Below are 18,354 nucleotides of genomic sequence, written 5' to 3' on the forward strand. Positions count from 1 at the left end.
AATGAAAACTGGAAAGCAAAAAATAACAAAACAAAAAAAAGAAGTGAGGGGAGGTGTGCTTTGTTCCAACAGCTTCCACTGGGTTGCCGGGTGCCTTGAAACAGGCTGCCCTTGTATTAAAAGTGATATTTCACATGACAGACAGAGGCCGCCGGGGGGAACCATTAAACAAGAAGCGCAGGGTGACCTTTTACATTCTGGATCAGCGATCTGAAGGTTATCCCAAAAGGTGCGAAGTAGATCTCTAGCCCCTCCTGGATCCGCTCGGGCGAGAGAGCTGTCATCACTCCGGACTCAGCACGGGAAATGCTCACGAGCGAGGGGGGAGGGGAGAGGGAGAAAGAGGGGAGGCAAACATTTCCCCACACTTGTCAGCGAGATGCCAAACTCTCCGCGAGTGGGATGAGCCGAGCAGATGCCGGGATGCGATGCCAAGGCGGCTCCCCTTTTCCCTGCGCTTTTGGGTGCCTATAAATGAGTCCGGCGTCTCCGCCAGCCTCCTCTCCTCCCGGCAGGTGGCTGTGAGCGTCCTCCCCGCCCGTGCAGCTCCAGGCAGAGCGAGCCTCCCTCTCGGCAGGCAGCCCGGCGGCGGAAGAGCATCCCCGGCCAGCGGAGCGAGGACCCGGCCGAGGCTGCAGAAGGGGCGTCTCCCCGCGGCCACCCCGGGGCCAGCAGGAATTTCCCAGGGATCTCCCGCCGCTCCCGGCTGCCCTCCTCGGAGAGTTTGGTGTCGCTGCAGAAAAAAGGAGCGCGGCATGAATGAATGAGTGAGTGAAGGCGGGGAGGGGGACAAACCCGCGGGAAGGCAGCGCCGGAGCCAGAGAGGGCGAGAGCGGCGCTCAGGAGGCGCAGAAGGGGAAGTTGATTCGAGCTGGCACGGGCGGACGGGAAAAGTCGATCGGCGGCAGCAGCATAAAAGTGCGAGCGGCGCCTGTGCGGGGCGAGGGAGCGGGCGCGCCAGCCACAGGTGGGCCAGGCCAGGCCGGGCGGCGGAGCGGTCGAGGCTGTCGGGGCCGCGGGACCTGGCGCAGGACGCCCCTCCCCGCCGCCGGGAGGCCGAGGGCGCGACGCCCCCAGGGACGCGGGGAGGCTGCCCCGCGGTGTTTTCGGCTCCAGGAGGTGCCCGCCCCGCCATCAAGATTTTGTCCAAAAGCAGGCAAGAGGATCGCCCTGCCCTGAGCCGCCTGGTGGGCAGCAGGCGCCGGCTGATCGCGGCCGGCGCGCTGGGGGTGGTCATGGTGCTGCTGCTCGTCATCCTCATCCCGGTGCTGGTCAGCTCGGCCGGCACGTCGGCGCACTACGAGATGCTGGGCACCTGCCGCATGGTGTGCGACCCCTACGGCGGCACCAAGGCGCCCAGCACGGCGGCCACGCCCGATCGCGGCCTCATGCAGTCCCTGCCCACCTTCATCCAGGGCCCCAAGGGCGAGGCCGGACGGCCGGGCAAGGCCGGACCCAGGGGGCCCCCGGGAGAGCCCGGCCCGCCGGGGCCCGTCGGCCCGCCGGGCGAGAAGGGCGAGCCCGGCCGCCAGGGCCTGCCGGGTCCGCCCGGGGCGCCGGGCCTGAACGCGGCCGGGGCCATCAGCGCCGCCACCTACAGCACCGTGCCCAAGATCGCCTTCTACGCGGGCCTCAAGCGGCAGCACGAGGGCTACGAGGTGCTCAAGTTCGACGACGTGGTCACCAACCTGGGCAACCACTACGACCCCACGACGGGCAAGTTCACCTGCTCCATCCCGGGCATCTACTTCTTCACCTACCACGTGCTCATGCGCGGCGGCGACGGCACCAGCATGTGGGCCGATCTCTGCAAGAACAACCAGGTGCGCGGCGGCCCGACGGGGCGGGCGGGGCGGGGACTTTCCCCAGCACAACTTACGGGGAGGGGGGGGGGGCTTGGCACGGTCGCGCAGTTGCCAGAAACCCAACGGGAGCGTTACCCGCTTGCTGCGTTGGTGGCCACGGCTGGGGGTGAGAGGTGGGGCTGCACCTGTTGCATTTCTGCCGGTGGTGCAGTTAGGGGGGGAAGGGAGGAGGAAATATTCCCACGAATGAAGGGAACAGAACTAAAGACAGTGGAGCGCGCTGGGGGGGACGGGGACGCGGAGAGTTCCTAATGGTTGATTCCCTAAGTTTGCGAGATTCTTGCATTCAAACTTTATCTGGGGGGGGGGGAGTTGAGCGCGGGGAGCTTTTGGGACGAGCCCCACGTACTTGGCACTGCCTCAGGCGGAGGGGCAGCCGCGAACCTCCCGCCGTCAGGACCAGAGGGGAGCACAGGCGGGAGTCGAGGGCTAAACCGCGGGGCGAGGGCGAGGGCTCCCTCCGGAGTGAACCGAGTTGCAGGTCGCGCCTGCTTGCCGCTTCCTCCGGCGTGACTTCTTGGCACAGTCCCGACCTTTCCCGGGGGTGGAGGTGGTCTCCGGGGCTAGGGATGGGTGCTGGTGGCCTCACTGGGCGCGGAGTTTGCGCAGACACCCCCAAACCCGCCCCCCATCGTCACCCAAGCAAGGCGAAGAGTGAAGCGGCGCGGGCAGAAGGCGGGAGAGACCGGGGGCAGTGTGTAGGGGGGGGGGGGAGCCGGCATTGCACGAGCGCGCAGCAGGGCACGGAGGGTGTGGGGCCGGCCTCGGGAACAGCCGCCCCGCGCTCGCCTCCAGCCCATCGAGAGCCGGGGGGGGGGAAGAGAAGGTGGGGACGGCGCTGCAGGCTCCGCGGGGGGGGGGGAATCCCCCCTGCAGACCCAGCCAGGAGCAACCCCCCAGCCAAGCCGCCGAGGCCCTTGGGAATGACTCCAGGCCAGGGGGCTTGACCTTTGGCTCCCTCCCGCCTCAAAAAACCTCCTCCCCCCCGCAGGCCGGCCTTTGGCCCATGCAGCCGCCTGGCCGATTGGGGTGCCCTTCTGCGAGAGGGAAGGCGGGGGCGGACAGCTGTGTGCGCCCCCCCACCTCTCTCCCCCCCCTCCCTCCCTCCTTCCTCAAGGCGCTCTGCTTTTGCGAGGGCAGCCGACGGGGACGAGGCGTCGTCTCTTTGCGCGGCGCGCGGTGCTGGGGGCGAGGAGAAAGCGCGGGACTTGGCTCGCCTGGGCCGCTCCCCCGGGGGGGGGGGAAGGAGGCGTGCGCGAGAGGTGCCGCGGGGGCTGCTTCACGCACCTGGCCTTTCCTAGGATGCAAGCAAAGGGGGACTTGGGGGGGGGGTCCGTCCAGGGAGATGTGGAGGCCTCCCCAAAACCTCCTTTCCACCACTTCCCTGTGTCAGGATGAAAAGCAAAGTGTCACCTTTGGCCCTTTAGAAAGAAAGAAAAGAAAAGGAACTCTTTACCTTGGACTGGGAGGCTACAGCAACTAGTATGGCAAACAAGGACTTCTGTGGGATAAAGGGCTTCTCAGAGATGCTTTACAGAAAGGGAAATGAAGTGTACCCTTGTTATGCCAGGACAATACAGGGTTCAGGAGGAAGCGCCACAAAACACAATGGGGATGAGTCCAGTGTGGCTGTGCATGGGATCACAAACCTAAATCTCATCCACAATTTGGATTGCAGTCCTATGCCCAGTTACTCCAGTTTAAACCAATTGAATTCAATTGCTGTAGACTGGAGTAAATATGTGCATGGCAGTTAATTGTGAAGTTTTGTATGGGGGCATTGGTGGGAGAAGGAAGTACACACTTTGGTATTACCCAGGATATATTTGCAATGCCACTGGGACAAAATATATTGTTTGTCTTTGTTTTCCTTTCAGGTAGTTGGCTAACAGACAAAAGCAAACCAGGCAGATTTGCTCTGTCAGCCTTCAGTGCCTTCCACCCCCATCCCAGTCTTTCATAGGCCAAACATTAGAGATCACGAAAGCCTATAGTGTAAAGACACAGGGACCATCCATTTTCATTAGTTTAAGTGGTGCTGCGGTTGCCTGCATAGAGTGGCTCTCAAGCAGTCCCCTGAGATCTGGCCCTTGTAAATCTGCTATTTTACATACTTAGCACGTGCATGTAATTGTTTGTACTGGTTATTATCTGAGTAAGCAGGATGGATAACTGCAAGAAAAATTAGCTGGGAGTTTGCGCCAGCAATGGCTTGGCTGCTATGAAAGTCCTGCAAAATGTTTTATGATTGAAGTACAATCAGCACGATAGCCATGTGCATAATCATAAGCCATTACAAAATGTAATTCCACAAACATGATAAGCAACGCAACAAAAATTGGAGCCCAATAGCACCTTTAAGACCAACCAAGATTTATTCAAGGCATGAGCTTTTTGTAGGCAGGCACACTTCCTCAGACAAAATGGAACAAGAATCATGAGAGTGCAGATATATAGCAAAGCTCAATTAGTGGCAAATTAGTAAACGTTGTCAATAGTATGATAAGCAACTGTTAATTTACTGGAACGGTCACTACGGCTGCTGCAAATCAAATTAGTTTTTACAGATAATTTCTCTTGGAAGAATTACAGATTTTATGTTCATTAATAATAAACATTTTATCTCATGGTAATAGCATGCTGGGCTCTGTTCTGAGCAATAAATGACATTCTTCCTGAGTGCTTGTTAGTTACTGTTCCATGTTAAGAGACATTCCCGCCAGAATCTTAGGCCACACCAAGTCTTTGCTCTTTGAAAAAAACACGCAGAAAGTTAACCAGTGCAGTGAGCATAGTTTGCTGTGTACTGAACAAGAGTTCACAAAACTGAAACATGGGATTCCACGCCCAGATATAATACTTGTAGGAATCCCCCCCCCCCTCTTTCATGGTGGAATAATAAACCAGAAATTGCTGAACCTTGGTTCTGGGGAATACCACTGTACCGTAACCAGATGAGTCTTTTTCAAGCCCTTTCAATTTTCCGTTGCAGGCAGGAACACAGATGGAGCCATCAAAGGCTGGTAAATTAATCTAATATGCCACTTAACCTTTTGTTTATGGTTTCTCACAAGTACTGTAAAAATGAAATTATGGGGACATCAGTAGCAATTAATCAAATTAGCAAAAGCCTACCATAAACAGTGCCTCTAAAGAGGAGACCACACTGGTTCAGCAGTAAACACAGCAACAGGGAATTAGCCAGGTCTTTACACACTTCAGTTCACCATCCAACTTGGCGATTTTGCTTATTAGAAAGCATTGTTTCTCTTTAACACTCGATGGAAATAAAAGTAGAACACAACACAGTGTATGGCATATCTTTATGAATATAAATATTAAAATCAGCCTAAAGACAGTCTAAGTACATAATCCCAGACATTTATAAATTGCTTAATTTAGACCCTACACAAACAGAACGGACAAATATTGATTGTGCAGTGCTGAATTTAGATTATATTTATGCAGTTGTAAGAAATCCTTACGCCAATTTTTTTTTTTATATTCAGGAGCAGTTTTAATGAATTGGATATATTAGACCGTGATTTGATCTTGGCAACTAATGAACGGTGAGAGTAGTTTTCTATACAAAACGGGAATTTTCATTTGGAAACAGCACACAAAATCAGATCTATATTGTAGGAAAACACTGCTGTGCTGTACCTGTATATCATTCAATAGCAGCATATATTGAATATCCCAAGGACTCCCAAGTAACACATTGCCTTCCTTAATAGTTAGACAGCTTAAATATAGAAGTGCTGAGACTATAACATAATTGGTTTGCTTGCAGTTTTAATGTCCCTGTTTGCCTCTATAACCCGATGAGGTGAGCAATCATGAAACGTATGCAATGTACACTGCATTAATTGTTTAATTTTGGGATACCTTTAACACATGTACAGCAAGACACTTGGGATTCTTCTGAGACTGTCCTCATCGGCTTTAAAACGAAATTGCATTGGCTGCTACCACCGCCCACAAAAGAAGCAGAACCCATGAAAGTAGCATACTGCAAATGGGATTGAGGTGAACGCATTTGCAAGGCACTGTAGCTGTACACAAAATGACTGCAATCTGCAAAGTATTTTTAGGAGCTCAGTCGATAAATCATTCTTTTAGTGCCGTGTCCATTGCTGTGGAGTGTAGGCCTGCTGTCTTTACACAGTGTTTGTTTATAATGATACATGAAGCATGTTTCATGCCAAAGCCAGTGAAGTGCATGTCACCTTGTGACAGAAAAACCAGCAGTGATATAAAATGTTACATAAATCCCAAATGTCACGTTTAAATACAGTACTAATAGAATATGAGTAATTATTTAACCAGATGTAGTAAAACAGAATCACCTCTGCAACTCATTCTGTGGTAATGCCAATTACCAAAATATGTCTCCTCTTTTACTGTTTGTAACATCAGCAATGATCTCAGAGCGTTTAACTTTTTTAGAGATGCATACTTCTGGGGTGAATAACCCGTGGTATCAGCTGGTCATTAATCCTTTGGAAGTTTTCTATAATTCGATAAATAGTGCTTAAAGAGTGGTCACTTTTTATATATATTTTTGAAGCCATGACTTGGAAGAGGACTGCCTTCAATATTACTATACAGCATGTCATCTTAAATTAGAACACATGTTAGGCAATTACAAATCTTTTAAGCCTTTCTGAACCTTCCTATATGATGCAGAAGAGCAGTTTTTTTCCTGCTTGTGTGATTTCTAAGCTTTATAATACCCTATGAGCATTGGCATGGTGAATAGCCTTACCTATTGTTAACATTTCATTCTGTATTAATGTGGGATCATACCACATGAAAATTTAATCTGAAAACCCATTATTTATGTTTTTGAAAGGCAAGCATGGAAATCTTTTGACTTACTGTACTTTTTTCCCCCGATTCCAAAAAGATTTTTTTAAAGAAAAGAATCCAGCCTATTGCATGCTAAGTCATGCATTATTTCTTAGTTCAGGTTGGCAAAACCTCTAAATCACCAACCGCTCTGTTGAGCAGTGGCAGAATAGAGACAAGCTACAAAGCGGCTGATATGTTGTTGCACTAACATAAATCGTATACAACTAAAAAGGTAATGGAATTTACTAGTGGAAAGGAATTGTGTATAAATAACTAGAATCACATTCTGTTGAACTGGACGAGATGCACTTCTGAATGGGCAGGCTTTTACAATGACAATCTTTTATTAATATGGTGATCGTATCAAGAAAGTACTCTTTGAAAGGCAAATAAAACCTTTCGTTAACTTCTTCTAAACAAGTGCGATAAAGGACTCAAGATCATCTATGATTGTCAGAAAATAAACCTACATTAAATTAATGAATAGTTTTTTTATTAATTAAGCCAAACAAATTAAGCATGTGTTTTGGGAAGTCATGTTCCTTCTGCTTCCATTAAAATTCCGCGGATGAGGATGCAAAATCGATTGATCGTGTGCTCATTCCTTCTTTGCACTCTTACAATAATTTTACATTATTTGTCTTGTAACAGGTCTGATTTTGACCCTAAGGAATAGAAGTCAAGTTAGGTTCCATGTTAGGTTCCTCTACCTATAAAATAAATCTGATATTCTGGAAAGTGGCCATGGCCCAAAGTACTGTTAAGACCAACATAGTGGGCTTGTGATAGGTGAATATCTTTGGCTTATTCTTAAACTCCTTAAAAACTTCTTTGAATGAACAATTTAAAAACCCTAGTTTCCCAGTCCTTTTTTGCCGTCTTTAAAACAAGGACATCAGTGTGGTATGGTAGCTAAAATGATGGACTTTGAGGAGTGTGTACTAGTTTGAATTCCCATTCATCCTTAAAAGGTCCCTGGATAAGTCTGGGAGGCACATGATGTAGCAGGCCCGGGTCTGGTAGCACCTGAATGGCAGGCATCCAGGGAAACATCTTTTGAGTTCCATGATGGGAGAATGTATGAAATAAAAAGGTAAAAGGTTAAGGTCACCTTGGGGTGACACCCTCTAGCATTTTCATGGCAGACTCAATACGGGGAGGTTTGCCAGTGCCTTCCCCAGTCATTACCATTTTACCCCCCAGCAAGCTGGGTACTCATTTTACCCACCTCGGAAGAATGGAAGGCTGAGTCAACCTTGAGCCGGCTGCTGGGATCGAAATCCCAGCCTCATGAGCAGAGCTTTCAGACTGCATGACTGCTGCCTTACCACTCTGTGCCACAAGAGGCTCTTAATGTATGAAATACAGATAAATAAGGTCCCAAGGTGACCATGGGCCAGTCACAGTTTTTCAACATAGCAGGTGAAGATAAATGAATCACCATCATACAGGCTACCCTGAGCTTCTTAGAAGGGGAAAATGAAAACTGGGGGATTAGGAAGAAGTGGTGGTGGTGGGGTTACACACCCAACCTAATTATAGAGTTCAAACCTGAGTTCAAACATTTTGAAGGCTTGAGTTCAAACATTTTGCTATGGTAGAAAACGCCATGCAAAGTAGGGATTATTCAGTAGGCTTACACCTAGGAAACTATCCCTAGGAGCACAGCCTAAGTCTACTATAATACATCAGTTATATAGCTGAAGAAAATATCCACCAACAGTTTATGCCTCAAAGAGCATCTGTAGGTGCCCACCCTCCCAGTTCTATTCCCCAATATTGGAGCATATTAACGCGATAAACTATTTTATTCTTTGCACGTCTGTTTCCCTTAGGTCCGAGCAAGCGCAATTGCTCAAGATGCGGATCAAAACTACGATTACGCCAGTAACAGCGTCGTTCTACACCTGGAGCCAGGAGATGAGGTCTACATAAAACTAGATGGAGGAAAAGCACATGGAGGAAACAACAACAAATACAGCACGTTTTCTGGATTTATAATTTATGCTGACTGATTTCAGGAATCAAAAACTTAAAATCACATTCTTCTGAGCATTAGTGATGGATTCACGTGGCAAAGTCAACAGAACAAGATTCCCAGAGGATACTGGCTGTAGACACCTCATTAAGGGGGCAAAATGCTACCTGATTCACATCTGTGCAACCCAGAGAAAGTGTGTTTTAAAAAAATAGAGCAAGTTAAGCAGATGTGTGACCCACAATCGCCAAAGCAAAATACTCCTTGTTGTTAGTGTCCATGTGAATGAAGTCCTATATACATCACAACTTTTATAAGAAAAAAAAACAAAACTTTAAGGCACTGAATTATTTCTCAAGCATATATGATACTTCGGTGTGCTATGATCTTGCTGCTTTTATCCATCCATCAGCTTCGGTCTTTGTGACTTACCTGCTAACAATGATGCGTGTGGAGCCAACTCATAGTATGTGGTGAGGAATGATTTTACAATAAAAGGAAGATGTTACTGAATTTTGTTTAATCCTGCAGAAGGAACCATCTGTACGTCCATTCCTCTCATCTAGAAATAGAAAATTTCCTACTTCAAACTTTTAGCTACAGCCTCATTGATTCTGGGTGCATGTCCAGGTTGTCGTACTACCATAGCACAGTTCTGTCTGATTCTCGCATTTTGTCCTGCCACCAGATTCCTTAGACACCCGCTGTAGTGTGCATGGAGAGCTCCACCACCCCAAGAGGCTGTCCCATTCACTTTAAAGAGGGAACAAAATGCATGTGCAAATTAAGTGTACACAGGCAGATTGGAAATGAATGGGCGGTCAGGACACAGCAAGAGTTCCATGTGCACACTGAGCCTCTATCACAACAGGATGTCAAGAGAGAAAAGCAGGAGACTGTTCAGTGCAATACAAAAATATAATTTAGATCTTAAAACACCATATACTGACCTCAGCGATGCTAGTTAACTCAGCTTGCTATTTTCATCTGGTATACAATTGGGTGCTTAAACCATAGTAAACCATCTAGTGAAGCTTGCTGAGACACTACCTCCCCTCTGCCTTCCTAGGTCTTCCTAGGTCTTCATTTAACAAAATTAGCACCTGTCCCACCTGTCATAAATAATGTTTCCCCTCATCATGGCAGTGCCCCCAATGGCAGCATTTTCTCTTACAGCTGCTGGTTTATGAGAAACTGCCCAGTTTCTTGATCAGTTGGAAGGGACCTCCAGGGTCATTTAGGCCAAGACAAGGATTCCCTCACCCCACTAAATGCTGCCAAACTGCAACCTGTTTGCCTTACTTCATAAACTGGCAGCTAAATCCATGTTTCAGTTTCCTGGAACCCATTCACACATGTACAACTTCGGGAGGAGCTCCTTTCCTAGAGTGCTGTGGTACCTGAATAAATACCAGAACTAAGGGAGTAGAGTTGATTACCCAGTTCTGATCTTCCCCCCTCTCAGCAGTTATCACTCACAGTAGAAATCCACCAGTTAGCCCTGGCCATGTAGCCATTGTCTTTGCACATGCTGAAGCTGCGAAGATTAGTACTTTAGAAATTACCTTCGTGCATCTTGGGGTGCGACAGGGTGGGTGAAGGATGCCTTAGTCATGTGACAAAGATATAATGTTGGGACCTGGCTATAAGGATTAGTAAAGCATCCCTGTAGTCTAATTACAGTGTGGGTTGTGTTGGCACTTGTTAGACGGGTGTGCTGATAAACTGCACTACTACAGCATCACAATATCAAGACCTTGTATCATTACCACAACCAGATATGCAATTGTGTTAGTCATGTGCAGACTGATTTCCCAGCCTCAGCTCAGTAAGAGTCCTGTAATGTAGGACAGTATTTCCCCAGTTTTACAGCTTGGGAATTAAGGATGACATCCAACCAGATTTACCCCAACCAGATTTACCTCTGCAGAATCCACAGTTGTGTGTTACTTTCTCCAGTGTGTTTTCATTAAAAAATATGTGAATATTCAGATAAGTTTAAAGTCCTGTTTATTTTAAGCCAGGCAAGAATGAGTGCTGTGAAGCAATTCATCTTGTATATAAATTTCTAGTTAGTTTCTATTTTGCTTAACATAAATATTTAAATTTTATATATTAAAAAAAAGCTTCAATGGGACCATTACATGGGAAGTCATGAAAACTTTAGGGTGCTGAACTAAACTTTAGACCAGTGCAAAGAGGCCTTGCTATAGTGGGATCATGAAATATATGCATATTATTAGATGTAAAACAAATATGCAAAGGAAATTTTCAGATGTGATAGTCATATTTATTCAAACCTATTTTTCTTATATCAAAAGACATGTAACAGAGATGTGTTGGTTTTATTTCCATAAAAAACATTTGTCACAAGTAATGCCTATAGAAATAAGGTGCTGGTTTTAAAACTATTTTTAAAAATAATCACAATCCGATTTATAGTAGCGATTCTAGGAGACTCTGCAACTCTACTGTGGAATCCGTCTCTAAAGAAGTTCCTTGCTTGTTGCATCCCGGTCCTGTGTGCATTTACACTTATTCCCACAGATACCCACAGGGAGTTACTTGCCGATAGAGGTGTTTAGGATCAGCACATTATGGCACATCCAAGATGAAAATGGGGATTCATATTGATTTAGAACGTTAAAAAATTATAGCCAGACATCTAATTGCTCCATTTAATAGATTCTGTTACCAACAGGAAAAAACCCTAAATGTCATTAAAAAAATCATATTATTTGCTCAACTATCCAAAATATCATTCTTTTACAATATCTCATTTTATAAGCATTTGTAAGTCAGCTATTAAAGGGAGAAAATCCACTCAACCGCTAACTGTTGTCATTCTTCTTCCCCCTCCCCTGAAAGTCATTCAGTTCTCTGTGTTTTACCAGTCGTTTTATTATGTAGCAATTTCCATTAAACCATGTGATTTCTGGATACACTGCTTTCAGTGCTCGCATCAATTTACAATGCAATGATTTTTTTAAAACTTAAATTCAATGTAAGCACGGCATCTTTTTGACAGAGGAACACAGGTCTCCATTGTGCTTGATGGAGACAAGACTTGGTATACATTAGTTGGTAGCAAAACTTTTGAAGATCTACTCAAAAGTATCAAAGGGCATGTTTCAAGAAGGCAGCACCCGTGTTACAGAGAGGTAGTGAGTGGGTACACCTGTGCCAAAGGGCCAGCCTTCAGGATGGCAGCTCTCGCCTTGTTGCAAGCTGCCTGACATTCAGGAGATTTCAATTGCTGATCCTGATGCAGTTGGTGGAAAAGGTGAACGTACGCATTCCTTAAATAATGCACAAAGGGGGTCAATCAAGTCGCTGTGAATTATAGCTAGTCACAACTCATATGAGTAATGCAAAGGCTTCACTGCCACGGGATCTCTAAAGCTACGCACGTTTGGCAGTACAATAAAACCCTTGACATTAAATTGCCATTTTTAACAGATCTGAACTTTTCTTTAGATAAGTCAGGATTTCTGTTTAGGTCCACCAATATGAATAAAGCTTTTAATAAACAAAACACTAATACTAATAAGTCTTAACAGACTTATCTGTAAGTCATAGGCTTTGTTATAATAGCTCATTAAACTATGTTACTTATTTGATCTTTGGGTATTTCCTATTCCCATTTGTGTTAAGAAATTTTAAAAAACAGGAAGAGTGAATCTAGTTCTGTTCTGATTCCATAAAGCTTATTTTGTTTTTTTGTTTTGTTTTTTAAACCCACCCTGATGTTCAATAGGTTTGGTTCACTGAAGCCTGTTCTCTCATGCAAAGACAGGCATGTGTGATTCTATTGAAATGGCCCCACTCTGTAGCAGTACAATGGCAGATTTCACCAGGCTGTGATGCTCCAAAGGGCACTGTGGTCAGTGGATAGTAAGAGACCTTAAAATACTCATTTTCCCCCCAATCCATTCTAATGCTATTACAATCTATTTATTTATTTAATATTTATACTTGTTGATGGCTACTCCTGTTAGTAGCTGGCTCATGGTGGTTTACGTTTTAAAATCTTTTTTAAAAAAACACATAAAAATATACACAACAGTCCAGACAGTAGCAAAACTTTTATCTGCGGGACGTCCCCACTCCCACCCTAATCCCCGTTCACATAGCCGACAGCCTTCCAGGGGGCAATTCCAGCAGTAACTGGCTGAGCCTGTATAGGGAGGTACTTTCTCTCCATAGTATTTTTGCAGTGCAGTCCTAAAAACAGATTCCTGTGAGTAAGCCCTACTAAATAGAGCTGAGTAGGATTGCTCTTATGCTTTGTCATCTTCCATTGTATAGAACGGTGGTCCCCAACCACCGAGCCGCAGCTCCCTCTCCCCAACCCTCCCCCCACAGTGAGAAACTTCCCAGGCCGCAAGCTTGCGGCCCGGAAAGCTTCTTTTTGCAGGAGGGGGGGAGTGGGAAGCGTGGCCGCCAGCGTAAACGTGCATGCACAGCAAGCCCACGCATGCACGTTTGTGCCATGCGCAGCCGCAAACTCACATGTGTGGCACTTTTGCACATGCGCAGCAGGTCCACACATGTGCGTTTGCGCCCCGCGCATGCGCGGCAGCTGGATTGCCCCCCCCGATCCGCAGCCTAATAAAGGTTGCGGACCACTGGTATAGAACTATTTAAAATAAATGTGACTTTAAAAATGAAACCTTGAGCATTAAACAATATCAAACTAATTAGCAGTAACGCCAGTAATTAATAGAAACCCATTTAAGTCAGTAAATGCATCACCACTTACAGCTGCAATACTATGTATATTTACTCAGGTGTAAGACCTTTAAGCTTATTGGACGTCTGAATCAACATGCATAGGATTCGGCTGTGGATTCCTGAATGAATGCAACTGATACATCTTTAAAACTGAATGATTGTACATATTTAAGATCACTATTTGGAAAACCTTTACGTATAAGTGCTCTATTGAACTGCTCATAGGAGGGATCCAAAAGCCTCTCACTTCTATGAACAGACTGCAATCTTTCAAGCCCGCCCCCCTCCCTATACCCTTCAAGAGCAACTTGTAGGTGCTGCTCTTGAAGACCAGGGAGCTCAATGGAATGGCATCTGGCACCTCTCGAGTTGAGGCAGAACGTTTTCTTTAAAAACGAAAACTCCCGTGCATATCCTTTTCTGTGCAATTCTAAACAGGGTACTTAAGATCTCTGGATCCTAGCAAAAGTTAGGCTGGGCTCTAGTACTATTGCATCCTGAAGCAAAAAAAAAAGGCCTCATAATTGCTACAGCAACCTTGGCACAGCACAGTGTTGTTGTGAAGGCTGTCAAGAGTATCTGCAGGAGGGAAGACTTAAATGACTCTCTTCTATTTGACAAGTGTTGCTATAGTTAAAACTTGTGTTAAACCAATACCTGAGCTTGCAATGCAAAGAATGGATTTGACATTATACAGAAAGAGCACCTGCTGTATTATAAATGAAATCTGATAAATTTCTGGGAACCTGATTATACTATTACGGGTTTATCCAAAGAATTCATGCTTCAAATTACCATTTTTTCTGGTAGCAAATATAACCTCAGAAGCTTCCCATGTATCATACCCAAACTTATTTTTCCTACTTAAAGGTCAGCCACCGTTTGGGATTCTCTACCAATAGTTTGTCAATTTTATTTTGTGATATGCCTCTGACTAACATTTTGGGGACTATGTTTTCAAGGATATGGGAATAGCCGTGCCCTCCGTATTTCTTCAGTCTATTTTTTGTGTGTATGTCGTGAGCAACTACAATTTTGTCTTCATAGCCTTCATCGATCAACATCCGAATTCTGCAAAATACAAATAATGCACATTTGTCAATGTCTAACTCATATTAATCTGATGGTAATGTAGTAATAATTCTTGAATATAGATATAAACAGTATTATTAATAAGGGGATGTAGTCTGCTATGTTTAAAAGAATATATGCATAAGCAGGTAAAAAAGAACTGAGATGTAATAATAGTCGAGATTATTCTATGCAATCAAGGCAAAATGGTCAGGGGCAATATTTACAAACAAGTTGGCTTCCGAGGGAGAAGTGAACTACCAGTTTGGCTGGGAAATAGCAGTAGTTCTGTGTAACTGGCACCTGAGTGCCAAACTAGACGGTATGGTGCCCTTGTGGCCCCAGGGTACCACTGGTATCTTAAGGTGATTTAAAAATCCTGCCTTTTGGAACTGTACATAGAGCTTTCATGGCAAAGATACTGAAGTGGTTTGCCATTTCCTTCTCCATTTCCTTCTTTAAATACTTTGGCCACCTCATGAGAAGGAAGGACTCCCTGGAGAAGAGCCTAATGCTGGGACCGATTGAGGGCAAAAGAAGAAGGGGACGACAGAGAATGAGGTGGCTGGATGGAGTCACTGAAGCAGTAGGTGCAAACTTAAATGGACTCCAGGGAATGGTAGAGGACAGGAAGGCCTGGAGGATAATTGTCCATGGGGTCACGATGGGTCGGACACGACTTTGCACCTAACAACAACAACCACCACAATGAAAATCCTGCTCAGGCCCACAGTGCAGTGGTCTGAGATGTTCCTGTTCTCTGCCTGCATCTTATCAAGAGCTGGCATGCCGGGAGGGATGGGGTATAAATCAAAGAATATTTTTTTTAAAAATGGTTGAACCCATTCCCCCCCCCCCCCCAACATCTGCTTCAGCACTCTCAGGCATGTGTGCGAGAATGAGCGAGCGCTGTGCTGAATTTTACGTGCAGCGTTTCTTAAACCACCCTAAAATTGCATCCACATCCATGTGGCAGCCATGAGAATGCTGTCACATGTGGCCCCATGTGGGACTGCTGTCTAACCCAAAGGAAACCTCACAGTACCGTCCCAAGCAGAGTTACACTTTTCCCATTTAACTTTTACTGTCTCTTGAAGAACAATTCTTTGCGCACCCTCTTTGCTGAGCCTGATCATGTGATGGCAAAACCCTTCTCTTGGCTATCTCGTGTATCAGCACAAACCACTAATGAAAAATTGATGCAGGAAAGAGACTGTGCCTAGTAAAGGCATTATTAATACCAGTGGTTTCGCTTCTCAAAGACCGTTTATGCACTGGGAACTTCACTGCCCCAGCTCCGTGCGGGAGCACAAATAGGGGGCGGATGAGGTGCACCAGGCCAAATGCTCCCCCATGTGGGTGCAGAAAGAGGTGGGGCAACCTGCCACGATTAAAACTCCAGCCTGCAGCCCAGCATGAAACCTCCAGTGCATAAACGGTCAATGGCTGCAATTCTAAGTACACTTATTTATTTATTTATATGCTTGCCCTCCCTCTCGGCTCAGGGCGTTTAGTCTTCTAGGAATAAGCCCCAGTTAATAAAATGGGACTTATTTATGAGTAGATTCACTTATGATTGCTCCCTAAACCCTGAATGTGCGAGATCCCTGATTCTCCCATTACTGCTCTGGTTTGCTGTGATCTGCAAATCCTATTCAATGCCTAGTTCAGAAATCCTGGTGGGCCTGTTTGGTCTGGTCAGTTTAAAAAGTTGGAGAAGAACATTAGTGATCTGCATTTAAATTTTGTTCAATCATGGACTATTTGGGCATTTGCTCCTCATCAGTCTGAGAAATATTATCAGGCAATACATTGATTTGGTCAACGAAATCAGCAGGCCAGAATGATAAGTCTCACAGCCACTCTTGTTTGGTGTATAAATCATATAATTTCTGGGCAATCAGAACGGGCTCCTAGGTATATTTTCTCAGTTTTCAAAAACTTCTTCAATGATCGCTACTGCAGAGTCTGTAATCCATTTAACAGTAATATATACTTACCCCCATGTCATGATTGCCCAGAAATTATATGATTTATACACCAAACAAGAGTGGCTGTGAGACTTATCATTTTGGCCTGCTGATTTCGTTCTTCTCTTATCTGTAACATTGGGAAATCAATGGTGTAGTTCCTTTTCATTGATTTGGTCAACAGCAACAACTGAGTTGCTAGTATTGCTCTAATAAATGAGCAGAGTTTCATCTTATAACTGCAAGTATATTTGAGCTAATCAGCATTACACTGCAAATCTTTAATATAAATTTATTTTGAGAGCATTGTAGTAGGTTGAGCCATCTCACACTTCCCTACAGGCCTGTTGGCCACTCTATATGCCACCTCTCCACAATGGTGTCCCAGCCTTTTAACAGATGTTTAATATGTAAGTCTGGCAGCTTAAGCTTTTCATGGCATGGAGGTAAACAGCATCACTGGGTAAATAACATCTCAGGATATTTTTTGTCTCCCTCCAGGCAGTTGGCATCCTTAGTGATTTAAGCAAGAAAGCAAGCAGCATTGATTTCAACGGGAAATTTATCTCACCTCTCCCTGTTACTGAACCAAACCACCAATACATTGATAAAGATATCTGGGCAAAACTGCTGTCACGAGAGACATACTTATAGATGCATGTACACATCTGCGTATTTACATATCTTTTTATTCAGCATTATTGAAGCTGAACATGAGTATGCCTGAAAAACATTTCCCCCCTCAAATATTTATACAAAGAGACGTGGGGAGGGGGGCAGTTTAATTTGTATGAGTTTATGTTGAATGCAAGTCAGACATGAGCTGACTATGAATTTCAAAACCATCCTGCCATTGTCCTAGTATGTTCAGCCATTTAATGGCATTTCTAGCATAAATGCATACACAATTCTGGGAGAGAAGCAATATTATATCACTGTAAGAATCCTCCACCACTTCTGTTCAATCCCAGTTTAAAGAAGAAATTGCTGTAGCTGAAGAATGGGAATGCTGCACGTACACTGCATATTGCACACAGCACAAAGCTACTGTTAATAATCAACAGCAGAAGCCATTACTTTTAATATCTTTTCTATCTGCACAACTCCCAACCACATCTCATGCACCACACTGAGTCCGAGGCTCTAGGACTGATTTCACGATGCATTGTAACAGGGCAGGACAACAGGGGAAAGTTTAAACAGCACTGATGCTTTTACTTAACACCTACTTTAACTTGACTTTTGATGAAGACAGCAGAAAGATATAAGGAAAATATTGCTACCCCGGAACAGTCATCAAATTGCCTTATTCTCCCATACAGACACAGGTCAGGAGTAGGCTTACGTGTTTGGTAACAGTCACTGTGCGCAATTAGTGTCAGTGCTAGCATTTCGTTTGTCAATGGGAGCTGGAGAAAAGATGCCCTATCCTTTGAATAGAGGCTAAACAGGATATTATTTACCCCAATGTCATGAAAAGCTTCAGCTGCCCATTTCCTCACACTAAGTCTCTGGTAAAAGGCTAGGATGTTTTTCTCCAGGCCTCCTGGCAATCGTGATTATATACTATCCAGAAATAATATACCTTGAAACATGCACTCTTTTGCCGCCAGATTCAGATGAGTAGTTGTGCTGGTATGAAGCAGCAGAACAAGGTTTTGAGTCTAGTGGCACCTTTAAAACCAACCAAGTTTTATTCAAGACAAGTAGAGGCACAGTTCATCAGATAAGTATCCGATGAAGTGTGCATGCACACAAAAACCTATACCCAGAATTATACTTTGTGGGTCTTAAAGGTGCCGATGGACTCAAATTTTGTTTTTCTGTGGCCAGTCTTCGCTTCATATCTCAATTCACAGTTGAGTGAATAAAGTTTGGGAAG

At 45.2% G+C, this 18,354-nt stretch overlaps 2 protein-coding genes across 7 annotated transcripts in view; one reads left to right on the forward strand and one right to left on the reverse strand.

Annotated features, from left to right (window-relative positions):
• Positions 1-779: 779 nt before the first annotated feature.
• On the forward strand, positions 780-11,520 carry C1QL3 (complement C1q like 3). Its single transcript, XM_077304569.1, has 2 exons — positions 780-1,823; positions 8,555-11,520. Exons 1-2 carry the CDS (start codon positions 1,236-1,238, stop codon positions 8,732-8,734), a joined length of 768 nt encoding a protein of 255 aa, XP_077160684.1. The 5' UTR covers positions 780-1,235; the 3' UTR covers positions 8,735-11,520.
• PTER (phosphotriesterase related) overlaps positions 10,963-18,354 on the reverse strand; it is a 29,249-nt gene continuing 21,857 nt past the window's right edge. For all 6 annotated transcript variants that reach the window (XM_077304562.1, XM_077304568.1, XM_077304563.1 and 3 more), the window contains one exon: positions 10,963-14,502. In XM_077304562.1, the coding sequence (XP_077160677.1) occupies positions 14,292-14,502 (211 nt within the window). In that variant the 3' untranslated portion in view covers positions 10,963-14,291. The remainder of the gene's footprint in view (positions 14,503-18,354) is intronic.

Source organism: Paroedura picta, chromosome 11 (genome assembly GCF_049243985.1).
Source record: "Paroedura picta isolate Pp20150507F chromosome 11, Ppicta_v3.0, whole genome shotgun sequence".
Classification (NCBI taxonomy): domain Eukaryota; kingdom Metazoa; phylum Chordata; class Lepidosauria; order Squamata; family Gekkonidae; genus Paroedura; species Paroedura picta.

Excerpts from the sequence above, each read along its gene's own strand:
- C1QL3 (XM_077304569.1), top strand. The coding sequence starts at position 1,236 with ATGGTGCTGCTGCTCGTCATCCTCATCCCGGTGCTGGTCAGCTCGGCC. Across the intron at positions 1,824-8,554 it reads ATCTCTGCAAGAACAACCAG|GTCCGAGCAAGCGCAATTGC; the intron begins GTGCGCGGCGGC and ends TGTTTCCCTTAG.